Source organism: Hippichthys cyanospilos, chromosome 18, assembly GCF_059441005.1.
Source record: "Hippichthys cyanospilos isolate Australia breed blue-spotted pipefish chromosome 18, RoL_Hcya_1.0, whole genome shotgun sequence".
Lineage (NCBI taxonomy): Eukaryota > Metazoa > Chordata > Actinopteri > Syngnathiformes > Syngnathidae > Hippichthys > Hippichthys cyanospilos.
The window spans coordinates 3035119-3061724 of record NC_142386.1 but is presented as its reverse complement, the minus strand read 5'-3'; the positions used below and the strand labels follow the sequence as shown (position 1 = coordinate 3061724).

General features: G+C 43.8%; 1 protein-coding gene across 6 annotated transcripts in view; it reads right to left on the bottom strand.

Annotated features, from left to right (window-relative positions):
• Positions 1-16068: 16068 nt before the first annotated feature.
• The window catches only part of LOC148408466 (polypeptide N-acetylgalactosaminyltransferase 10-like), a 46488-nt gene continuing 35950 nt past the window's right edge, over positions 16069-26606 (bottom strand). For 2 of the 6 annotated variants that reach the window (XR_015868519.1, XR_015868516.1), the window contains 10 exons: positions 26292-26477; positions 25712-25895; positions 23992-24109; positions 22208-22315; positions 21918-22139; positions 21698-21814; positions 21482-21631; positions 21230-21409; positions 20589-20731; positions 19921-20348 (listed from right to left, as the gene is read on the bottom strand). Coding sequence is in view for 1 of the 6 variants with exons in the window: in XM_088440034.1 (XP_088296160.1) it covers positions 21245-21409; positions 21482-21631; positions 21698-21814; positions 21918-22139; positions 22208-22315; positions 23992-24109; positions 25712-25895; positions 26292-26477 (1250 nt within the window). In the remaining 5 variants the exon portion in view is untranslated. Of the gene's footprint in view, positions 18122-18815; positions 18976-19920; positions 20349-20587; positions 20732-21229; positions 21410-21481; positions 21632-21697; positions 21815-21917; positions 22140-22207; positions 22316-23991; positions 24110-25711; positions 25896-26291; positions 26478-26606 lie in introns of those variants that run through there. The other 4 variants (XR_015868518.1, XR_015868520.1, XR_015868517.1 and 1 more) reach the window with 4 other exon arrangements.

Sequence of the window (26606 nt, the reverse complement as noted above, 5' to 3'; positions counted from 1 at the left end):
AGGTTACAGGTTAGTCTGAAACGGAAAAAAAGTTGCATCAAAGTGCCTAAAATAAGAAATGAGGCCAATCATTATTTTATTGCAATTAAAAATTCTTCAGATTTTTTTTGTGCCCTTTTGCAATAAATTTTGTATCTATTAGTGAAACTAAGGGCACATCAGTTCTCGAACTACAGCGGGGTTATTTCTCCTGAGTAATTTTTTTTTTTTGAGCGACCCAAAAAAATGTGTTCAATAAAAACAACGAACGAGCTAAGAAGCCTCCATTGTCTTTCCCATTTGCCGCTTTACTCACTAATCCCCACTTGCAATTTCCTGCAGTCTTTAAGTGCCTAGTTTGTTTGTTTGTTTGTTTTTTCCTCTTTCGACACGGGTGCAAGGTGTGAAAAAGTGGGCGCAATCGATTGGGCACATTTGAAATGTCAGGGGAAAGTGGAGTTTCAACCGATATAAAAGAGGGCCATTATGGAGAAATGGGATGAAAACAGCAAGGATCCAGACAGAAAACAAGATGGAGAAACACACACACACACACGTCATTGTCGTGTGAGGACGTTTGTTTTAGCGTATTTACCAGAGACTGCTTTTCAGCACTGTTGACATTTTTCAATAGTCTTCTTTTTGGACTTTTAGAATCATCTCTTTTCATCCTGTGCAGTTTTTTGGGATAATCGTCGCCAATTTTGTGTGAATGTTAAAGTGTGCATTTGGAGGGAATTATTTTTTATGCGGGTTACAGCTTAGTCAACTGAAAAAAAAATGACCGAGTGCATCAAAGTGCCTGAAATAAAAAAATGAATCGGTCATAATTAGAGGCGCTTTTCCAAGCCCCCAAAACGCACTCAAACCCTTTAAATGTGTATTATTAAATTATAAAAATGCATTTGAAACGGTCACAAATACATATTAGCATTACATTAGTGCATAATAATCAACACACATCATTTAAAGAATAGTGTAAAAAAAAAAAGCTTCTAAACCCTTTCAATTAATCATATTAAGATGGTGCTTGTGTGTTGGTGATGAGTGCAGTGAGAGACACCTTTTTAGGCTGTTTGATTTGTATGTTTTTATTTTACATTACCAGTGATCCAAGACTCATTTATAAGTCCACAGGAGCAATATTTATTTATTTTTTTGATTATTTTGAGCATGTAAGTTTGCTTAAGTTTAGTTTGGGGTCATGCGAAGTGCTTCCCGTGTGATGTCGCTGCTAAAGTGCTAACAACGCCAACGTCTGATGTGACAGAGTGCTGTTACATATGTGTTTTTAATGTACAATGTTAGCCATATCCAATGTCAATTTTATTTTTGATATATGGTGTCAATTTTTGGTGGGCATTGTGGGTAAAACGAGTAAAGAGGAAAAGTGGAAGACCACAGTAAACATCAATGCAAAAATCTAATGTCTCGCTTGTGGGCAAGCCGGCATATTGATATCACTTCAAGATCCTATCCGGAGTTTTTGTTAGCCTTAATTTAAATGTCGGCGCATTTTTGTGTAGGTGTATTTTGTACAAAACTTCCAAGGAAGACGTGCGATGACGAGCCACGTTTTGAACAAATGATCAAACTCCATTTGCCGATCAAACTCGTCATGTCTATCGGGAGCGAGCGAGGGTTTTTATTTCCCGACGCCAAGGGTCAACCAAGGGCAACCCAGCTGATGAAAATCCCTTCCTACAACAAGAATTGCACGAGTAATTCCTTGTATCTGACATTCACTGGTGATCGATAGTCATAACATGGTCACAAATATACTGAAATGTCATGTCTATTGGGGTAAAAACAAAAATAATTCCGTAGCTTGACCTTTTTGCTTACTGCCTTTGAAGAAGTTATGTATGAACAGCCGCCTTCGTTTTGGCTACGACTTCATTGATGTCAGCAGGAGTACACGCGCACTTTTTAGAGTCCTTTACCAAACACCGGAGGCTATCAGGAGGATTTCACTGGATTTGATTATTTAAAAAGGTGGAAATCAATGAGGAACTGGAACGCCGATCGAAAAGTGAGAACAAACAAAGGATTTGCGTGAGGTCCTAAAAAGTATCTCAGTGAGTCACCGCAGCGTTATTTTGCCAATGCTGTTCCGTTGGAATATCACAACGTATCACAGGTGTGCAAATGATGGATAACAATCTTATCGTGAGCGAAATTAATTTTCTGGATGGGGTGAGTCAACACTTTCTCTTGTCAAAGGTAATCATTTTCACCTCTCTGGTACGTTTATGTTATTATTATTGTTGCTGTTATAAAATACTAATGGAACAAATAAATCCCTAATTTATGGAAGTGGGAATTTTTATTTTATTTTCAGCACTATAAGGCGCACCGGATTATAAGGCGCACCCTCAATCGATGACATGTTTTAAAACTTTTTCCATGTATAAGGCGCACCGGATTATAAGGCGCGCATGAGACATATTTTAAAACTTTTTCAATCACAATACAGTAATACTCAAAGTAATAATAATAACTCAAATATCAACTCTAAACTCTCAATAGCATAATAACTCAATGTCAATATGAGCAACCTTGTTCAACTGTAAACACACAAAAGAAACAGGCAAAGCTTACTTTATCTGTTCATTCCCCATCTAAGAAAATGCACCGGATTATAAGGCGCACCGTCAGCTTTTAAATTTTTTTTAAGGCTTTTAGGTGTGTCTTCTAGTGTAGAAATATGGTAATTTTCCAAGTATCCCAGCCTTATACACAACTAATCTTTGCCATACTGCTCTCGCTAACACACATTCCTTCCATTAAATCAGTCCCTGTGGGAACCTAGTATTCATAACATTAGTTCCTCCCGCTGGTGAATTATTTTCTACACATTTTGGCCACGTCAGCATTTTCTACAGTAAAACGTTGCAGCTAATAAATGAAACGTTCCGTTTACTTGATTGACCGGGTGGAAAATAGTCTTCCCCAGCTGCGGGGAACCTAAACCAAACTAAAAGACGCAGATAATGTGGGCGTGTATTTTCTCTCGCGGCAGGCGCTGCGGGGAGTTGCTAATTGTCTTGCTCACGTCGTCATTAGTGAACTTTAGGCCGTTTTCATCTGCACGGGTGAGAACACGGGTGAGTAATTAAGGAAGGCTTAGAAATGCACTATGATTGAAAATAATCTTTTGGGAGTGTTTAGGGTGATAAAAATCAACATTGGAACGTGGTTAAAACCTCTAAAATAGTTGACTTTTCATCTTAAGGCCCCTTTAATGTAGACCTTCCACTAACCTATCTGGCGCTTTTCTTTTTTCTAGGTCCTCAGCTTCAGGATTTAATGTCACGGAAAAGAATACGGTAGATAATTTCTCTCAGAGTTGAAGCTATTAAAAAGAGGAGCGATTAGAAGATGATTTGTCTGAAGAAGCGCTCATTAGTCCTCAGCTGAGGACAGCTAAGCGCAGCATGTCGCTGAGACGCTAGACTTTGGAGATACTCTCCATACGCCAGCGTTACAGCTTGTACCTCCATCTTTCGGGCTTGGTCCAATGGCATACGAGGGCGGAGGGGAAATTTCCCATCTTAATGAAGGCTGGCTTGTGATGTCTGGCGGGGCAGCGGCTAATGATGACGCTTTAGTTAGGTGAAGGCTAAAAAAATCCTGGAGGGCTTGGGGTGAGCCCAACTTAATAAGATGGCCTTTTCCATGTCTGGCTGGCCGCAGCTAATGATGAGCAGAGGGGGAAAAAAAACGAAATAAATAATGGTGAGGTACATGGACATCCGCCGTTATGGCACCGTCTTCCCCTCAAATCAGGTCTCAAACCTTAAACTTGATTTTTTGTTGTATACCAAGCACAGTTCACCTCGGGCCTCATAAGATGCTCATTTTCCATCTCGTTTTAAAAAGGAGGAGCAGCAAGTCAAAAGTGGCCAATCTAGGTAGATGGATTTCCCCACTGCGCCTGAGCGCAGGGAGAATCATTACGGCAAAATTGAAAGGCAAATCGTGTCGGATTAGAGAGCAAATGGCCTCGTCGGCGCTGCAATCAGGGTTCTAGTATCTGTCCTGTGCAAAAATGATTGTCTGATGAATTGGGCTTCAAGAAACGAGTAGATCGGAAGAGGAAATTTCACGGAACTTTAGACGCAAGGCTGAAAATTAACGCGCGAGACAAAAGAGCATAAGGAGATCCATAACGAGTGGAAATGAAAGCGACGAATGTGACACCGGGCATCCAACGACGCATTGCGCGAAATGTAAACCACGCCGTAGGAACAGTGGCTATCGCCGCCTGTGGCACGGAGGAGTACTACATCAAACACATGCGCGGAAGGTACGTAGTAGTTTACGTCGCTGCAGTGATATTTTAACGCCGACGTTAACTCGGTTAAGTCCAATATGCAAGATTTATACATCTCCCAAAAATGTACACAAATTACATTGATTAAATGAATCGCAATTGGATTACAGATGCAATTAATTTAGAAAACAAAACAACAAATAGATGCAACCAGAGGCGGCGCCAAAAACAAATATCAAAATAAAGCAAAGATCTAAAACTGTTAGGGGCAGTGTGCAAGATTTAGACCATTTTTCATTCAAAAGGAATACGGTATTTTCCGCACTATAGGGCGCACCTAAAAGCCTACATTTTTTTGAAACAAGCTGATCGTGCGCCTTATAATCAGGTGCGCCTTATATATGGATCAACATTGAGATTGGGATTCGTAGACGTGGAATGAACCGATAAAGTAAGCTTTACCTGTTTGTTTTGTGTGTTTACAATTGAACAAGGTTGCTCATAGCGACATTGAGTTATTATGCTATTGCGAGTTTAGAGTTATTATTTGTGTTGTTATTGTTATTACTTTGAGTATTACTATATTGTGAGTGAAAAAGTTTTAAAACATTTCAATAATTGAGGGTGAGCCTTATAATCCGGTGCGCTTTATGTATGAAAAAAGTTTGAAAATATGTCATTAATTGAGGGTGCGCCTTATAATCCGGTGCGCCTTATAGTGTGGAAAATTAAACGATTTCAAAAAGTTTCAAACACTTGCGAATGATTGTGTTCTTAAAGACCAACAGTATGTTTTAAAAGTACTCATCGGTCTCGTAATCATGAAAATGTATTGCATGGGGGGGTGGCACTTCTCCGGAGGCGGCCATGTTTGTTATAGCTACGGACAATGGTAAATGCAGCACACTATCCCTTTAAAGGATCAACTAATTAAGTTCCAAAACATTATTATTTCGGTTGCGGCTCATGCGGCTCGGTCCCACTTGATCCACGGACCGGCGGTTAGGGACTTCTGGTGAAGAAGTGGTCTTCTCCAGATCTTATGTAAAGTGGCTGCTAACGAACTAGCATGTGGAGTAGCTTCAGTAGCTTCAGCGCCCCTGCTAAAACGGTTCGAATCATTTAAAATCTAGCGCAAATAATGAACTCCCGACCGGCCCAATGACCGGCGTGGTCGGCGCCGGTTTTCCGGGCCGGCGTTAGCAGGCGTGCCATTTGTATGCAGCGCCAGCCCCCCCGGCAGCAAATGAGTCCAAATGAGTGGCACGCGCTCCCGCCGCCATGCGCGGCCTGTAATTACTCCTCCAGAAAGTGGCCCCATTATGAATGGCAGCCTGGCATTTGTCAAACGATAGACTCACGGAAATGTCAACTTTTGTTTTGTTTTCATCCGCCGACGGTGGCGCTAGACGTCATTTCTCTTTAATTGGACTTCATTTCGGAGTCGTCCCACCCTTTTACTCCGGAAAGCTGTCTCGTTATCTTCCGCGACAAACTGAAAGGTCGCGGCGTTGACACAAAACATTTTTTTTTTTTGACTACGCTGGCTCAAAGGCTCAACTGAAAAAAAAACGTCATTAATTAATTCGCATTAATTAAATGAATGAAAGATAATCAATGAGGGTTATTTCATGATTGAATGCTACATTTATTTATTGAATTTTGCCACTTTGGGTCCTTCATACCTGTCCGCCCGATGAAAAATAGGAGAAAAAAAAAAACGGTCATGTGGTAAAAGGAGCTCCCCCTGGTGCAACTGAATAACATTCATGAAAAAGCACTTTCAATTCACCGTGACTTTTTTTTTTTTAAACAATGCCCTCCAGCATTATTGGTGGCCTCGGCGAAGATAAGCTCATTACTTTTGGGCCCCCCTTTTTTTTTTTTTTTTTTTTATTCCGGGCTCATCTTCACCCAAGGAGCCAATAATTCTGGAGGGCAAGAAATTGTATTTATATCATTGCAAGGTCTTATCTGGCACATTTGCAAAAAAAAAAAAAAAAATCATAACTGTCTTTCCGGGAAGAAATGATCTTTCAAACGGGGGCAAAGAGCAGAAATTCGATCATCCTGCACTGATTGCGCTCAGCAGAACGGCTCCATTCTGATTTGAATGCATGCGCAGACATCATTTTCAGAAAAAAAAAAAAAAAAAAGTTTCTGTAACGAGTCCGCATATTAAAGGAGCGACATGATATTGACAGAAATGTTATGTTACTGCTCATTTGAAAATATTCGCCACAGTGCTTCTTCTTGAGGTCCCATACAACTTCCTCAAGCTACTTTTACTTTGATTTTTTTTCATGACAAACTACAGTAATTCCCCAAATACAAGACACTTGTTTTTCCCAATAAATGAAAGCTAAAAGTACGGGTGCGTCCTATAAATCTTAATATGATATCTATTTTTTTTATTTGACACCATTGGATGCACAGATTTTTTTTTTTATTGGCATTATTCTCACAATAATTACTGTGATGGACGAGCCGAGTTTGTGACAGCCAAAAAAAGAAGCGAGCAGACGGAACCAACGTCCGAGTCCATCCTTATTGACATAGTAATATGTCGTAATAATATTACGAAAACTGAGAGGCTCATGTAAATGTTACGTCTTCAGCTGATTCAATTAAAGCTTTTCAATTCGTTTATTAATTGCGGCCTTTTGGCATACACGCGCACGATCATAAACTTGCTGAAACATGGATGTTGCGCAACTTCAGAGTATTTCCGGCAACACGAACTCGAACCGAAAAATAAAAAACTGCTTCGTGCGTATTCAGTTACACTGGCGAGGTGTTCACTGACCGCTCGCAATGTGGGGGAATCTGAACCACAACGCATTTGCATTTTCCAGTGAGTGCTGATTGGATCTCAGGCGGCTTTTTATGGCCTTGATGTCATTATCTTGACGAGAGTCTGGGGAAATTTTGAGCGTCGCGGTTGGTTGGAGTAGACCCGGGTTGGCGGTTGGGGACTTTAGACCAGCAAATTGAGCAGGGAAACTGACCTGTTGCTTCTCATTCCGCTGTGGCCGAAGTACGACGCTCGCAGGAACCGACGGAGGCGTGTTAGCAGCATCATGATCTCGCGCTGGAAAGGAGAAGTCCGAACAAAGGTTTTTAATTTTTTTTGTTCTACGCACGACCTCGAGTCCAAACGCAGCATTTTGCCTAACTCATTCAATGCCAGGGACGCGTTTTCACGTTTTTTTATTTTTAATCTGGACATTAAATCCCAACTTTAGGGTTAAATCGATGCTCAAGTACATTAAGGACATGAATATCCATCCAAATACTTAAGTATTAAAACGCTGGTAAAAAGCTAGTCAGCTATTGGTCAAAATGGCCGCATGCTAAAGACGTTTTTTTTTTTAATAACATTTTACTGCTTAATTCAAACTTTTTTGGGTCAGCCACGGGTCCCAAGAGCGCTATTGATGTCGAAGAGAAAAGTAAGAAGATGATTTATATGGAAACCAAGCTGGAGATAATCAAGAAATAAGAAAAAGGCTAAGCTAGCCCAGGCTAGCTTACCCTCACAATGGAATATGGCATTAAGTCACCCAAAGGTAAATAAAACCTTTATATATTTTTTATTTATGAAGTTATTTAATAGTATGCAAGAATATTATATATTCATAGCACCTACTATACTATTTTGAGACCAATTTTTTATATGTATATCCAAGTCTGATGTTTTTACCAGGGGTTTTAAACGCATTAGCTATTTAACATAGGTTTGTATTCGCAAATTTGCCTCACAAGCCCAACCGCGAAGAATCTCGTCAACCGGGGGCCCTACTGTTTAAGTGTCCATTTACCAAATCCCAAACTAGAGTTTTTCGTCGATAGTACGAAAAAAAATCTCCGTGAAGTAATCCCGGTTTGATGAAAACGCCTCATAAATGAATGATTTCTTTTTGGTGGAAGTTCCACTATTTGTGGTTTTAATCCTCGAGAACTTCAATAATACACGGCGGGCGATGTCAGAAGACCTCTCGGGAAACTCGGGCAAAGCTTATTTAGACTTGAAATGACAAAGTCCTGGGAGGCGCAATGCCAGCCTTCTGGAATTACTGATATGTTTGGGGAAACGTTTTTCAGATGGTGAACCCCCCCCCCCCCCCCTCACCCCCCACGTGGCCACGTCTTGCCGGCGGCGGGCGCGGGTCGGCACCAACAGCCGCATACATAAAGCAGAAGATTTCATTCGGCCCCTTCGTCGCAACTCGTTTCAAGTGCATTATTGAACACCTGGGGAAATGGAAATGCGAAGAGGAAATTAAGCGTGGCGCGGCGGGTCGCGCACACACTTTACCATGCCCCCCCCCGTGTCCTCCCATCGCTTAAATCCCGACCATAATCTTGCGCTTGTCCCTTGATTGATTAGGCGCGACGCCCCAGTCAGGCGTTTGACTCGGCCGCCTCAAACTTAGCCTACTTGGAGAACGCCGCTAGCCTCAAACTTAGCCTACTTGGAGAACGCCGCTAACGGCGTTTGTGGTTAGCGTCTGTTTCGCTAACGCTCCCGCTACGACGTTAGCGATCGAAGATGCTTTCCGTCGGATTGCATGTAAACGTCCTTTTTTCATCCTGTATAATTTTCTATTTCTCTGCGGATTAGAGAATATGCGACGAATAGCAATGAATTACCATAAATTTTGGACTACGAGCCGCTAGTTTTTTCTCACGCTTTGCACCCTGCGGCTTACAGCACAGTGCGACTTGTGTGCAGGTTTTTTTTTGTCTTTTTTTTACTTGCCAGAAGGATACGAAGTACAGTGGTACATCGATTGACGAATACCACGTTCAATGTTGGGATTAATGCATGACAAAACTAATGTAATTACTGTAATTACAAAATAGTAATATTTCACTTGGTACAAATGACAGTAACAAGTGTTACAATGCATTATAAAATATAACCCCTAGTAACCCCCTTTAAAATTATAATATTCATTGAAACAGTTGATAACAAAAATGCAGTTCATTTGGTTGCCTTGAGATGGCGCTGGTGTATCGTTAGCATGCAGAGAACTTTGTTCAGGTCGTTTTATTTGCACATTTTTATTTAACGTTTCCGGCGATCTTGGCATCGTTTACAAGTCCAAGGGAGAAATGTGTTCCAGAAATTTTAACGGTAAAAAATATATATGTATAACGAAAACGCAGAGGTAAAAATTGAAGAATTGCACGCAGCCGTGCGCTCGGCACGCGGAAGGACGCAATTAGCGGGAATCCCAGAGATTGCAATCTGCACAAATGTTAATCTCCGCCAGTGAAAAAATGTCGGGAGCAATTGCGTTTTGTGCTTTGATTAGCAAAGAAGCCGTTGAGTGCAAGATTCAATTAAAAAAATATTTACAGAGACGCCAACAAAAGCAGCGCAAGGGAAGGTTAATTACAGAATTCAATCAACGGTGTTGCCACTTAGCAACCTCTACAGCATTTAGAGTAAGCGCCGCAAATTCTCATTCTACGCTAACCTTTCACTTGACTGGAAATATAAACTTGTTTTAGATTGCGTATAGGAAAATCTCTTTGATAAAACCATTGTGTATATATATAACTTGAAAACAACAACTTGAGATTTATCCTTCTTACTGTCTAAAATAGCACAACATCCCTATTAATCATAAAACATTTCAAGTTTTTCCATTAACTGAGAAAATCCATCTTATTTCTATACTTTAAATGACAAAATCATCTGGCGGGCCGGTCCTGGCCCGCAGACCGTATGTTTGACATCCTGACTGAATGAATAAGCGAAACAATTGAATAGATGCCTTTGCCTATTTTTATCTCTACCTCGTATATCTACTAACAGACTGATTTCATCTGGTGCAGCAACACATGTAGACAGACAATACAGAAAAACCCAGGTGAGATTTTTTATCATCATCTACCAAAAGACAGATCTCCTCATTTCCCAACACGGGTGATAATTCATATTTTTTGGGGATATTTGCATCGATCGGACAGACCTCAGTTGGTGCCTAAATTCATTCCAAACATTTCCGAGAGGAGTTCGGGTAAAAGTCGGTGAGTTGCGATTACCAAAAAGGCGAATAAGTGCAAGAATTAAAAATAGCTGAAATTATTTGTCTGGCCTGAAAAACAAAGCAAAATACATAATATTTCATCGAGTTGCCTATAATTGCTTGAGTAGCCTTCAGAAGGCTGATTATCCATTTATGTGGATTGGAATTGGTAAAAGTCCTCATTACGCGCCGTCTTCTTTGGTTGCGTCCGTGTAATGATCAAACACGCGTGTAGCAGCCTTTAATGAAGGTGCGCCAGTCGTCGCCGGAAAACCAAGGTTATTTTGACATCTTCGTAACAGTCGGGAAAAATCAATAGTGTCCTATGTATATATATATATATATATATATATATATATATTTTTTTTTTTTTCTTCAAGACTCATTAAAATGACTTGAACTGCTGCAGTTTTCTCACCATATAGTGTGTGTGATTGTGTTGACTGTTTTTTTTTTTTTTGATGTTTGAAAGCGGGAGTCTAATTGGCAATCTATTCTGTCCGGCGCCACCCTCGGCTGACCAAACAGAGGCGATAACAAGGCTCTGGGGGTAGGAGGGCAAGATGGACTAGATGGACAAAGACAGAGGGACGCTTTCACACGAGGAAGTTGAAAAGCCCACCGATCAAAATCGGGCGTTGCAATGGGAGGTTTCATTCAATTTATTGTGGAAAGATGCATGCGTGGACTATCAGTAACAACGCCATCGCCGTTGAGACCAAGAATGCACCAGAAATGGCTGAGTTTCGATAAAAAATAGCTAAAATAACAAGCAATCTGTTTTCAAACATTTCAAGCTAGCTAGCTAGCTGACTAGCTACTTTGATTTGTTTCCAAACGTTTCACGCAAGCTGACTAGATTGTTTTGTAAACGTTTCAAGCTAGCTAGATGGATTAGATTGTTCGGTTTATAAATGTTTCAAAATAGCTAGCTGGCTGACTTTCAAGTTTTGTAAGTTTTGTTTTTAAACACGTAGCGCGAGCTAGATGACTGACTAGCTAGTTTGTTTTTAAACATTTCAAGCTAGATAGATGGCTGACGAACTAGTTTTTGTTTGTTTTCAAACAATTCAAGCTATCCAGCCGGCTGACTAGATTGTTTTGTTTATAAACATTTCAAGCTAGCTAGCTGGCTGACTTGCAAGTTTTGTTTATTTTGTTTTCAAACATTTCAAGTGAGCTAGCTGACTGACTAGCTAGTTTGTTTTCAAACATTTCAAGCTAGCTAGCTGGTTGACTGGATTGTTTTGTTTATAAATGTTTCAGGATAGCTAGCTGGCTGACTTGCAAGTTTTGTTTGTTTTGTTTTTAAACATGTCGAGCGAGCTAGCTGACCGACTAGCTAGTTTGTTTTCAAACGTCTCAAGCTAGCTAGATGGCTGACGAGCTAGTTTTTGTTTGTTTTCAAACATTTCAAGCTAGCCAGCTTGCTTTTTAGAGATTACAAAGATAGTTAGGTGGAAAGCCTTGAAAGCTGAACATGCCAGAAATTCAAAAAGATACACCAACACCTCTGGGAAATTATTTCTAGATCTGTTGTGGTTGATTTATTCTCAAAGAATTCAAAGTTCTCCGCCTCTGTAGTATCTTATCGATCGATCGATCGAGACATTTATTCCTCCGTCTATCCATTTGTGCGGAGATGATAGTCTGTTTGTGGGAGTACAAATGCGTAATAGCGTTAGCGCCGGCACAGTTGAGCAAACGATCCCGTTAGCATCACGAGGCTAATTAATGCCCTTGATTCTGATTGTAATTGACAGCGTGGCAACAGTACACGGAGCTACACCGTGCCGCCGCTTGTTTAATGCAACACTGCCAAGTTTGTGGGCCCGGAGGAATCATAACTCCAGGTGGAGGTCAGTGGATTTATTCCTGGGTGTGATTGTTTTTCCCCCACACACACAGCTAAACACACACACACACACACATCCTTGCCTTATGATGCCAAATTTCTTTCTGCCTTTAAAGTGGATAAGAAATATAGGAAGCATCGCCTCCCCTGGAGCTCAACTTCTCATCTCTTTTGACTTTGTGCTGAGGCATTAACTTTTCTTCTTCTTCTGAGACAATTCCTCAGGCTCTCAGACAATGCAAACATCAGTCTGAGATGATTAATTACGCCCGGCAGAGAAGAAAGGGCTAGTAATAATAATAGTACTCCCCCAAAAAGAAAAAAGAAAAAAGAAAAAAAAACAGAGCTTGATGATATAGATCCCCTTGACCCAACTCTCGCGTGGCACCTGCTGGTCTTTACAAGAACGGAGGAAAAGTATAAATATTTTACAGCCAACCAGAAAAGTGTCCAAAGATGAGCTTGCATCTTTTATTCATCAAAGCAGTACGATATAAGAGGATGCATCCCGTAGTTCGGACCATGCCCGCGGGGCTAAAACGGATCATATGTGTATATATGTACCGTGCGTGTACAAGTCGACAGTTGAAGCCTTTCATATTGCCGATTTTTTTTTTTTTTTTTAAAGCAACCAACTGAACGCTACTTGATGTCCTTGCAATCCCATTGGGTGGCTTTTGGGGAAATTCGGAGCCTCGGAAAGACGGGCGTCCAATCCCGGCCCAACGCGATCCCATTGTGCTGAAAGTTGACAGGGTTAAGGGTTATTTGTAGAAATGACAGACGCAGAATTGGATATTGATCCAGCCGGGGGGGCGGTGAAGGACGGGGGAAAATATCACATGAAAACTGGATTTCTCTCCTGAAAGGCAACCCGAGAGTCGCTCGGGTCAACAGATGGCTGACGATAAGCGGCGGTAGAATAAAAGGGCCAAATAAATAAAAATCGCGTGTGCTATTTCTATGTAAACATGGGTGGTATCGTGTGAAAGATTGATTTCCATTCCTTACTGAGAATTACAAGTATGTAATATATGTTTATATGGCTTTCTTCCCCAATGTGAGCAACACTGCCACCCAATGGTCACAGCTCATCACTGCAGTGCTCATTTGGCTTAATATTAAGTCAAGCTAGGCTACACTTTCATCTAAAAAAAGTGACAAGAATTTTCCTCTCTGGCACACAGCGGAAGTATTTTAAAAGACAAAAATTCTTGTTCACGGCACTGAAATTGAGTTAAATGTTTTCTCATTCCCGTAACAGGTATGCAAATATATTTTGTTCAGCAGGACATGTTAGCAATAAGTGGACTGGTAGTCACTTTTATGATGAATTAAATAGAGAGACACTTTGTAGTCGTCAACGTTGCTTTTGGTCTCCAGAGAAGTCACAAGTCTTCTTTTTAAGGGGCTCGGTCTTGTCGCTACTCTTTTACTGGTATTCACCGTTTTTTTTTGCGCACGAAAAAGGTGCACCGGATTATAAGACGCACCTTCAATGAATGCCCTATTTATAAAGTCTTTTCACGTATAAGGCACACTGCATTTTAAGGCGCAAAGAACAGAAGCTACAGTAGTGTCTGGAGTTGCGCTTTTCATCCACTAGAGGGAGCTGCACTAAAGGGAATGTCAACAAAACAATCAAATCAGTCAACATTTATTAACAGATAATCAAAAATGAAGATGATTTGTGGAAATTACCTTCAATGAATGACCTATTTTAAAACTTTTCAGATATAAGGCAAGCCGCACTATAAGGCGCAAAGAACAGAAGCTACAGTAGTGTCTGCAGTTGCGCTTTTCATCCACTAGAGGGAGCTGCACTAAAGGGAATGTCAACAAAACAATCAAATCAGTCAGTCACCCTTTATTAATAGACAATTATTTGTGGAAAGTACTATCTGAAGAAGAGGTAAAAAAAAATACCTCGATTACATTAAAACTCCACTGCCAGTCTGTAAAAATAATATCTATCGCCATTATTGGCGGTGAATGAGTTAAATATTGTTTTATTAAGTGATTCATTGTCAAGTAATGTATCGTTATTCCTCGATACACACCGGTGATGCAAACCGACCAGAATGAACTCGTTCACTGCCAGCCGGCGAAAACGACGTCTATAGCCGTCTTTGGCAGCGCGAGTGAAAAGCATTCGCATTTCCTCGTGCAAAAGGGATGTCTTAAAACACACAAAGCTCAAAATGGCATCCGCAAATGGAACTGTGAAGTGAACGGCGGTTGTTTTGCGTAATCCGCCCACTCCCTCGCCAGCCTTGGGGCCAAACAAGAACAAACTCCGACTTTAACCTTTTCCTGAAAAACGCCAGGCCTGCGCGGATTGTTAATTTATTGCTTTTTTTCCCCGTCGTCTCCTGCAGCGCCGTCAAGCAGAGGGTGAGAGAGAGGTTAACGTTAACCAAACAAAAGAGGCTGTTGAATATGCGAGGAGGCGCAAGCCTGTCAAGCGCGGCTCATTAGTCGCAACGCGCCGGCCAGCAGGGGGCCGCCGCCGCCGCGTTCCAGCTCCCAACCAAAACGGAAAAACGCAAAAGGGAAACGTTTTTTTGTATTTTTTGGGGTGTGGGCGGAAGCGCGACACGCTTTTTAGTCATCGTCCTTGTCAGTCAGCGGGGTTTTTTTTTTTTTTTTGCAGCGGCAGCAGGCGTGGGTTCAATGAATTTCGGCACGGCACAAATATCACAGCGTCTCACTCTTGAGACGCTCGACAAGTAGAGAAAAGTTTTTAGTTGATCTGGGGGCAAGTTCCTTCTACTCTTAATGTCACTGCGGAGCTGGGAGGCGGTGATGCATCAAAACGACAGCAAAGCACTACTTTTGTCTCAATTAACTGCCTCGCCGCACTTCCGCATTGTTTCCATAGCAACAAAATACAGGACGGAGCAGTTATTGCATTGGTGTCAAACTCCAGTCCTCGAGGGCCGGTATTCTGCATGTTTTCTCCCCCGGCATATCAGATTCAGGTCACGATGAGGACTCCGAGATCTAAGAAGAAATTCGATGACGTGGAAATTTGGGAAAACGTAGAAAGCTACTGGATGGGATTTATCATTTAAGGCACAGGTGTGGAACTCCAGTCCTCGAGGGCCGGTATCCTACATGTTTTCAAACCCTTTCCCTCAAAAACACCTGATTCAAACGATCAGGATCATTTCGAAGCTCCTGCAGAGCTTGCTAACGAGCTAATCATTTGAATCAGGTGTGTTGGGGAAAGAAAACCGCAAAACATGCAGGATGCCGGCCCTCGAGGACTGGAGTTCCACACCTATGATTTAACGTGAACCACATCTGAGCATTTGTTGGATAAAGATGAACCGGGACCTTAAAATAAACATTTATTGACGCTTTGAAAATTTGGACACAGATATGCTTCCACAATATCGGTTGTGAGTATCGCCCCCTCGAAAAACAGTCGGGGTCTATCTTGGCGGCAAATCACTACTTTTATAAAAAGGGGAAAAACAAAGAAAAACAGAAAGTGAGCAGGAATCGCTAAGTGACACGTCTGCGCCTCTGCGACGTGGGCCAGGGAAATAAATAAAGAATCAAATGTTGGCAAACAACAAGCTACAGCTGACAGCATCTCCTCTGTTTGTCTTGCCTGTCGGCTTCCTACGGCCACGCAGCTCTAATAGCGAAACTAAATATGTTTAAAAAAAAAATAAAAAAAATCTACAGTCATTTGTGCAGCTGTCACTTCCTATCTGGGCGAGTGCAGGTTTTTCCAAAGGGGAGGGGGGGAGTGGGGGCGGGGGGGGGGGGGGGGGGGGGGACGTCGCCGCCGCCGCAATGATGACAGCAGACGCGCAACGTCGTTCCAATCTTATCCGTGCAAACAGATGCTCGTCAGCCAATGGGAGGGTGGGTTGGGGGTGGGCGGGGGGGGGGGTCTTATTTGGAGGAAAACACGGCAACGGTTGGGGAAGGAGAAAATGACAAGAATTGCCTGACATAAATAGCTTGGCTATTTAACACAATGTTATGAATGATAATTCAAAAAAATTCAGTGCCAGTCAAAAGTTTTGAGACGCGTCTAAATCCAATGTTTTTTTTTTTTCTTTGGTGAATCGGAAATAAATATTCATCCAGACCGTGCCCGAGGGTCGTTCCACGTCAAGCCACGCAAGAAAACTGCCATCTTTCTTTTTTTCAAAATTCGGAGCTAGTTACCGTAATTCCCCAAATATAAGATGCACTTTTTTCACCAGAAATTAAGGCCCCGCCCAAAAAGCCCAAACGACAAAGCGAAGCTCTGTTTGTGGGGAGCGCGTCTCCACGGGAAATTGGCAGGAATGCAACAATCGGATTGTGATAGTGGGGGATAGAGGTGCGAGGCCTTTCACTATCAGTCCGCGCAATCCCTGCTAACTTCTTTCCCAGGAACCTAACGAGCGTGGTCAGGGTGCCTGCTTTCTTCTTGCACCTGCCGGCAAGAGACGTGTCATCTCCTAACGACAAATTGTCAATTTGACCCGGCCAGTATATTTCTTGCAATCCTATTTCAGCCTGAAGAATCCTGTTTTGCGGCAATTCCAGTCCAGTTTTGGAATTTTGTGAGGGGATTTATGGAATTCCAGTTTTAGGAAAGAAATGTTTGTAGTGAATTACAAGGCATCGGATACACCATGACGTTCCAGATGTGAAAGTTGAAAATTCCAGAGCCCCGAGCTTCAACGAAGCGCTTGGTTGTTTGTCGCAGTAGATTTGTCTGCCATGTTTTTATCTAAAGATGATAAAGTACACTTCTGGTGAGGAACGCGGCCCGTGATTCGCAAGCGAGCCTTTGCGCCTTTTCTTGACTGTGAGTGGAGACGACACCATTGAATTGCTAAGCCACATTCGCTTATGCTAATTTCACAGTCTGGGGATTCGGGCCAGCTTGTTCTATTAGCTCGGGGCCACGCCGGACATGTCAAAGATCTATTGGGCGCCAGATATTCGATTCTTTTAACCTGCCTCAAACCTGGCCAGGCTATTAGAGGTGAAGTATGTGCTGAGGCGCTAGGCTAAGGCTAGCTGTAATTCCCTGCCCTATTCAAGAGCTTTATTATTTTTAACTTTAATTATGATGTTTATTTTTTTAAGAGTTTTATTGTCATATAAGAGCTAGCTTCAGATTAGCAGTTGTTTTGTGGCAAGTTGTTTTTGTAGAAAAAGGCATGTCCCTTTAAAACTCAACTTAATAAATGTAGAAAAAAAAAGACACTTTGTTCCAGAATTTGTTATTCTGTCTTGCAAAGGAGACTGGAGTATTATTCGTTGCACTTCTATGTATCGGAGCAGAAATCTTTTTTAAGTGAGGTCGAATTGTTTTCAATGGAAAATCATTTCGAATCGAATCAGGAGACCCAAAAATCGGAATCGAGGTAAAAATAATTTATATTAAAAAAATATATAATCTAAACAAGATGACTGCTAGACTGATGCTCAACTTACCTGACAAAACGAGCTTTTTTTTTTTTTCCTTGCCCCGCACTGCAGCAAAAATCCTTATTCCATAAGTTCACCCTTCATTTGTCTTGAGGGCTGTCCAATTCTTTTTAGTTTGTTTTCAACTTTTGTTGCACTCCAGAGCTCCATAATCCATCCAAGAAAAGCATCAAGGCACCGGGGCTTGCGCGGCAGCAGCCGGCACACGTTCTCGTACTCACAGGAGATGATTGAGACAATTGGGTCACTCTTTCCGTCTCTACTGCTGGTGTTTGGTGGAGTTGGGTCCCGTTGAGCCCCCACCTAGCCAAGCCTCCTCCGATATACTGTACCTGATTCCAGTTAGCAGGTTTCTGCAAAGCTTGCTGACTGGCCGCTCGATTGAATCAGGTGTGATGTTAGCGGGTCACATGAAAAACCCGGACGTGAACCCTCCAGGACCGGACTTGCATCGGCTCTATAATCTGCCATTGGCTAGTTTGGTCACGTCGTGACCGTTTCCGTGAAAGTTCGATTTTAGTCCTAAAATGGTGGCAGAGAAGAATTATCTTTCACAAGATCACCTAAATGACCGTATTTATTACCGTGCGGATTTAAATCATCAGGATTCTGCAAAATATACTAATCATTAGCTGCTGACACAGGTGTGGAACTCCAGTCCTCGAGGGCCGGTATCCTACATGTTTTCAAACCTTTTCCCTCAAAAACACCTGATTCAAATGATTGGGATCATTTTGAAGCTCCCGCGGAGCTTGCTAATGAGCTAATCATTTGAATCAGGTGTGTTGGGGAAAGAAAACTGGAAAACATGCAGGATGCCGGCCCTCGAGGACCGGAGTTCGACACCTATGCTAGGTGATGCGGTATCACTAGTGCTTGCGGAGTCGACTCGACGAGCAGCCTCCATGAAAATAGTTTGATAGCAAGTTTTTCATTTATATTTTCATTTACCGAAAAAATAATTTTTACACATTACAAAATCATCTGGCGGGACGGATTAAACCAGTTTTCGGACAAGACCCGCCCACACGCCGTAGGTTTGTCACCAGCGACCTAAAACAAATGTTTTGCAGGCTAAAATTAAACACTACAACAAACCGCGCGAGTTGTGCATATTAAAACCGGATTACCGTACATCACCGAAAAGTTATTCAGGTAGAAAGAAAAATAACCTGCGTTGGATTAAAACACATTTTTTTGGCCGCCATTTGCTCACCTTCCAATTTGTGATTCCAGTCAGGGAGGCGAAATGTTTTTGAACAACTTTTGCTTTTCTTCTCGTGTTACCTTTCTGCGCAGATTCTCCCAGGGTGCACGTGAAACTCAGTTCACAGTTTCCTTTCCAGGGATACCGTGTGGCGTTATTTTTTTTTCTCCTACCCAGGAAGGGGGGGGGGGGGGGGGGGGGTACAAAGCGGAGGAAGATATGCAGACGGAATTTAATTTGGATCAAGAAAAGGTGGCGGCTTCCGTAATGGACGCCCGATTTCCCGGTGGTGCGCCGGCACAAGAGGAATATCAAATCGAATTCATCTGCGTAAATTGTTAACAAATTAAATTGCCAGGGCGCGAAGAAAGCAGACATACTTGAGAGCATTAAATATTGGGTAAATATGAAAATTTGGGCAAGTGGCGTGCAGTTTAGAAAATACATTTGGATGTTTTTTTTTAATTTTATTATGATTATTTATTATTATGATTATTCGTAGCCAAGACAGCTGATTAGCCATGAGCCAATATCACTTTCCGAAAGTATGATAACCAAATACCACGGTTGCAAATTTTTTTTTTTAATTGAACACGATCTAATTTTTGTTTTTAAACAAAATATTGAATATTTGCGACATTAAAACATATACCATGTTTAGTACAGATAGATACACATTCACTCTTAGAGTCTGCTTGTTGAGTCAACTCTGCAAGCACTCGTGATACCGTATCACCAAACTCCACCGCACTTTCATGAATGTTCACTGAGATTAATTTCCAAAATATTTTGGAATGTTCTCACCTGTAATCTTAAAAATCACAGAAAAATAACGTTTTTTGTGATTTCTTCAGATGCATTTCGAGAGCCGTCTTGTAATATCCAAAACAAGCGTGCTAAGCGTCATAACCTTATTTTTAAAGTTTCAAAAATTATCGTAATTATTGGTTTAGACACGCCAACGTATCATGTCCTCTCGCATATTGCATCTGTCCAAAATGAGTGACAAAGACGATCCCGTCATCCTTCATACCATCAACCTGGTTATCAGCTCATGCCTACGGGTGATAAACAATATTCGGAGACGGCAAAATTAAATGAAAAAAAAAACATCTTTGAAATGTCTTTCAGCGCATTTATTGAACTACGTTTCAGATTTGCATATTGTAGATTCGTTTTAAACACATTTTGCGAAAGTCGTCGATTTTTCCGAAAGACGAGCATTCCTCAAAATGCCAAATCCCGGCCGATAATCGGTCGCTCCTTCGGAAAAAAAATGCACGTGTGAGTATAGCGGATGAGCAATCGCGTTGCGCTTGATTGAGCTTGCCTTGAGCATGCTGCAATCTGCGGAATCCCGGCGCTTGAGCGACCTCCCAAAAGTGGAGGAGTACAAAAATCGGGTACAAAAATCAAATGTCCCATCCACGCTTCTCCTGGGAAAAACCAGAAGCTGAACCCGAGAGAGTGTTCTCCAAACATGAGAGCAAACTCCTTGGGAGGGTCTTCGCTTAGGGATCAAGCGCCGTGTTCCGGGACCACCTGGGAAAACACGCCGCTGTTAACTCCCCGCTCGCATTTTGGACAAAACGTTTTCTTCGTTGGCGCCTAAATGGGCTCGGTATGTGCGCCGAATTAATTCAAGTGGAGTGAAAGACACAAATGACACATGGCCGCCGTTGTTGCCAAAGTAGAAACATGGAACCAAGTAAGTATTAAAGGAGAGTCAATTCTTTGAGTAAGGTCTGCATTTTTGTACAACTTGAAATTCTGGTGACGTACCTACTTCTGGTTTCAAGACCTCTCAGTCCGACTGGATTCTTGAAGCCTTCGTTCTCGCCGAATGGACCGAGCAATCGCATCAGCGACGCCTTTTCCCCAACTGTTCAGCAAACAGCTGGTTATTCAGCCAGCGTTTCATTCATCTGCAAAAAGACCAGGTCAGTTAAACGCGTTGCTATTAAAGCGTACTGCTCAACTACTGTATGTGCAAGAGATTTATTCATTCAAAGAGACCCACTGAGCTAGACAATGCCATTTCCCGGCTGAGAGTTGATTTATAGTACATAAGTTGCTTGTGTACTATCCCAGGCATCCCAGAATGCTTAGCTCAACTATGTGCAAGAGATTTATTCATTCAAATCATATTTAAAATGGCAAAATAACAAAAATGGCGCTTTTGACTTTAGGCCTGTACAATGAATGTTTTGAGTAAGATTGTGTACAGTATGCATTTCAGGTCATGAAACCATGACTCTGAAATGTAGCACAAACATTGACCTCCCAGCAGTGCTGGCTAATTTCAAACAGGATTTGGGTCTTGTCCCACGCCTATTAGGCAAAATCATTGAAAACAGCAAGACCGAACAAGGTCGTGGAAAGCAGCACGGCAGATGGAGTGCCGGCTGCAATTCCAAACGCACCGTGCAAGGGCGCCGTCAATCGGTGCCTCGATTGAAGTGCTCCAGCACGCTAGCGTTGGTCCTCTCAAAGAGCCACCGCTGACTAGGCGAAGACGGGTCACACGCGTTCATGAAGACGCGGCGCTCGGCCGGGCTGCCGTCCACGCAGCTGTTGCTCACCGGGTGGTACAGGCTCTTGTCCTGCGGGAAACAAAACGAAACGTCGTCCTACGGCAAACCGGGGCCGTTTTATGTCGGGGTCAGTCAGCGCACCTTCCGGTAGCGCCAGAGCTGGTTGCCCTTCATGCCGTGACAGTCGTAGAGAGCCAGCAGGCTCCTGTGGGAGACGGCGTCCAGGCAAACCTTCCTGGCGTGCAGCGGGTCGCCCACGCGGATGTCCTGGCGCCAACCCAGCGTCAGGACCTGGGCGACGAATGGTGGCCAGTTGAGCGGCGGGCGGAAGCACCGGCGCAGACTCGGGCGCCCCACCTGTCCGTGGATCCGGCCCACGTCGCCGCGGCTCCTGCCGCAGTTTTCTAGGCGCACGGGGCTGCCCGACACAAAGTGCTTCACTTCCATGCACATGCCGCTGCCCGCGTTGCGGATCTGCGAATCATCACGTCATAAATGTCCTTTTTAATCCGTCCGTAAACCTAGCGCGTTCCGATCGCCGAGCGCCACGCCTGGGCTTCCCCGACGGGGTGTTTACCTGGCCCCAGGCGGCGGCGGGGGGCTCCACGGGCGGGTAGTGCTCGGGCAGATCCCAGGCCACCTCGCTCATGAACCACTTGAAGTTCTTGCATCCCAGGCGCCCGCGCAGCTCCTTCTGCGCCGTCATGTCGCCCGCCGACAGGTGGCGGTACTCGGGCCGCCGCTGGTACACGTACTCGGCGTACTCGTCCATCCACACCTCGGCCACGCGCTTCAGGTTCTGCCGCAGGAGTGGCTTCATGTTGACGGAAGCGCGAGAGCGGCGGCGGCGGCGGCGGCGAGCCTTACCTTGGCCAAGCTGATGCCGCCGGGTACCTTGTAGGGTACGTACTTCCTGTAGATGTGTCCCACCCTGGAGCACGGGATGTCCTCCATGCGACCGCCGCACATCCACAGCTGCCGATGTGACACAGTTGGGGTGTCACAAAGCAAGGATTGCTTGGCTTTCAAATGGTTTCAAAAGCGAGTATCTGGCCCGGGTTACGGTTTCAAGTTTTGGTTTCAAGCCTTGATTAGGGTTTTAATCAAGGGCTTGGATTCCATATTAAGGATTCCAGTCTGGCTTTCAAAAGAGGGTTTCTGGCCTGGGTCATAATTTCAAATTTAAGCCTAGGTTAGGGTCCGGGCTCCAATGTGGGGTTTCAAGCTTGTAGGGTTTCAATTTTTGGATTCCAAATGAGGATTTTTAAGCCAGGCTGTAAAATGCGATTTCAGCATGTGCAGTAGTGGCGTGGCCGTGGTAACATTAGCACTGCACACACACACACACACACAAAATCACACACTTCGGCGCATGAATAAAAGATGTAGCTGCAAGACAAACTCTGGGCTCAGAAAGCGGACTCGGTCTCTAGTCTCTGGTTATGTCTGCGTCTATAAATAAAACATCAAGCATTTAATGTCCAATCACTTCTTGTGCTGTTTGAATAATAAAAAATAATATCAGCGGGACAGCTGGGAGGGGGTCACAAAGAGCAATCGATGGCCCCCGGTTGTCACCATCCCCACAGCGGCGGACACGTCCGCTTGGTCAGAGACCCGTCCCACTGTGTCCCTAATTTCTTTCCCTGGTGTTTTTTGGGCCACTGGAAGGGATGAATGTCGTTCGTCTGTTGACTATTAGCGGATGCTATTATTAGCGGCTAAGCGGAAGAGCATTGAGCGCGACTGTCCAGCCGCTTAAGCGAAGGTAGCGTGAGCGCATTCTCATGGCTGAATCTGCGAGCGGAGCCAGTTGCGTTTTGCAGCCGGCGATTGTGTCTCGGGGTTTGTCGGGATTAAGCGCCAGAGCCCGCTAATCTCCTCACCTCGGGAGAAGGTTAGCCAGGAGCCTATCGGCTAATGTGGATCTTCATAAAAATAGCGAGCCAAATTGAATATCGCGGGGCTAAGCAGACGTGAGAGCTACGCGGCTGCCGCTAGCGAAACTTTAATGCTTGAGCAAATTGGCGACGGCTGGCTGATAGAATCACTCAAAAGAGTTTTCAACGCACTATTTGAAAAAGTGTCACATTTGTGGAAGAATTTCTACCTAAGCAGGATTTGGGTTTGGATCCGACGGATTCATCGGCCGGAAGATGGATAGGCCTTTTGCATATATTAATAAGCAGCTAGAATTTTGCCAATTAAAAATGTCATGATTTAATCTTCCTTTCTTATGAAACGGTAAATTACAGGTGTCCAAATCTGGCCTTCCTTTCCCTTCTAATGATGGCACATTTTTTCAGATCGATATCAGTACTGAAATTTGGATTATCCATCGACACCAAACGCTGACATAGATTCACAGAAAAAAGCTAAATATTATAATATAGCTTTTTCCCGCGACATTTATTTTCTATTTTTCTAATTCATAATTTCTACTTCATGATCCTAACAGGGTAGTATCGCGAGTGCCAAGACCTTGAAATAACATCCGGTATCGGCCTCATATCGCATCAGTTCTTGGCCGTCCCTACTTGATACATATTTTTCGATTAATCAATCAAACGACACAATTAAAAAAAAAAAAAAATGTCAGTCAGGTCTCAGGGTTGGAAGCTTAGAGAATTTGCACCCTGGCGGCATTTGACCTTGAAGGAGATCTCGTACTGCTCTCCTCCCCAGATCTCCAGACCCGTGTCGTAGCCCCCCAGCTCCCAGAACCACTTCCTGTCCACGGCAAAGAGCCCGCCCGCCATCACCGGGGACCTGCGACACACAAGCGTACGTTACACACAAACATGAGAGCGTGCGCGCCGGAGTGTGTTGGCTAAACATCTTCCTTCGACTGCTCTTTAAGGGCAAGAGTGTCAAGGTGGTATTTATGAGCGGGAAGCACATTTGCCTCTGGATAGGAAGGAGCTTTGAAGGTGCAGGATGTAATTAACCCGCCATGGATCTTGCCGCTCGCACGCCCTGTTAGTTAGTTCTCGGGCCATCTTTTTTTCGCACACCCGAGATGTGCAAATGAGCCAATCGGGGGCTTGCGGAATCCTACTTCAAAGTCCGCCGAGTTCCTCAAGTTCCTGGATGGGGTTTTAGACTAGGGCATAGGTGTCCGACTTCAGTTCTCCCGATGTTTTCCCGATTCAAATGAAGAGTAGTAGCAATCTAGTAGCAATCTCCGCAGGAGCTCGAAAAGGATCTTAATCGTTTGAATCAGGTGTTTTTGAGGGAGAGGGTTGAAAAACCTGCAGGACAGCAGGAATGGAGTTCCACACTTGTGGACTGGGGTTTTTTTCAAGGTCTTTCTACATTAGGGTTGGGTTTCAAATCAGGGTTTCAAGTGTAAAACATGGTTTGAAACCCGGGCTAAGGTTGAAACTATTTAGATTTCGAGCTTATATAAACCTCACTTGCGCAAAGGTTAAGTTTCTTTTTTTCAAGGCTGCTTACGCAGCAGCAGAGCAAGCAGTTGCCATGGTTACAGCAGTTTCATCAGGTGGGCGTCGGCTTCTTACGCAAAGAACTCAGCTCGGGCCAAAGACAACCTAGAGGAGGTTCGATTGAAGGTGCGAGCCGACGCCCGGGACTTGGCCGGCCGCTTCAGTTTATCTTCAATCCCGACTGCTGAAAAGCATCACCATAGCAAGATGCTGCCACCACCATGCTTCACTGTAGAGATGGTAATGATGAGTGGTACGTGGTTTCCTCTAAAGATGACGCCTGGCATTCACACCAAAGGGTCCAATCTTTGTCCGAGAGTCGATTCAGTTGCCAAATTTCAGACGGGCTGCTATGGAGTGGCTTTCGTATGGCCGCTCTACCATATAGGCCGTATTGGTGGATTGCTGCAGAGATGGTCGTCCTTCCGGTCTATTATATCATAATGAACGCTTTATTTTTAAAGATGGTGTTCTGAGAAAGAAGTCAGACTTGTGAAATAAAATCGGGAATCCTGCAAACCTTTTTTTTCCTTCACTTAATCTTCTACTGCATCTTCTTGAAATTGCGTACAAGACCTCTACATTGGGAGATGTGAATATTTGTGTTTGCATGATTCCAATGCTGCGAGAAGAAATCAGAAGTGGATGTTTTAAAGACGGCCGCCACTGGCCACCTGTAGCAAGGTCAGACCCCCCCCCCCTTCACCCCCCCGGCACGCTTGTTTCAGGAGACTCATTTCCCGTGCGTCAGTAGGACTGAAACGGCGACGTTTTTATCAGAGTGACCTTGTCTGGTTGTCAGCCGGCGTATGACGCTGGGACAACGGACGCTGTCACACTGGCCGCTTTTTAGCTCCACATAATCATAAGAAAAAAAAACCACCACACCATTTGAAAGGTTCCATTCGGATTGGGCGCGACTCACTCAAAGGGCTCGCTGGGGTCATCCTTCTGCAGCCGGGCGGGGATGGGGATGCGCTTATAGTACATTTCCCAGTCAAAGGCCCCGCGCATGGCGTCGCCCGCTTGAGCGTCGTAGCCGAAGTTGTCGTGGTCAATCACGTCGATCATTGGGCACACCACTGTCTTCCGGTCCTGAGCGATCCGGTCTGACGAGAACATGAGAATATGTCTGAAAGCTCAGCTACAATCCGGGTAAGCAACTTTTCTCAATGAAATCCTTGTCTCAATGAACTCATTCAACTCCATTGAAGATCTATTGAACTGGAGGAATTTAGCGGTCATTTTTTTTCCTTCTATCCTCATTTTTTTTCCTTCTATCCTGACTAGTCTGCCAGTTTGTGCTGCTGAAAAGCATCGCCGTAGCATTATGCTGCCACCACCACGCATCACTGGAGGGACGGTAATGGCCGGGTGATGAGCAGTGCCTGCGTTCCTCCAAAGAAGACGCCTCACACCAGCTGCTCAATGGAGCTAAGTTTTCCAAGTCCAGGTCCAAAATTTGGTTTTGGAGCCCGCAATGCATATTCTATTCCATTCCTCACCGAGCAGCGGAGGCAGCCAGTTGACGTTGGCTTCGCAGTGCGAGTCCAGGAAGGTAATGACTTGGGCCGTGGCGGCGCTGGCGCCCAGCAGGCGGGTCCGGATCAGACCCTCCCTCTTCTTGGTCCTCAGGATGCGCACTTTGGGCAGGTGCTTCATGTACTTATCCAGCGGCGCCTTCAGGTGCTCTGTGGGAAGCAAGGAAAGGTTCCGTTTAAACAACACCATGAGGTCATTTTCATTTTAAAGAAGAAAACCACAAAAAAGAATCCATCCTGCAGTGGTTCTCATATGGGAGTCTCTGTACCCCTGGCGGT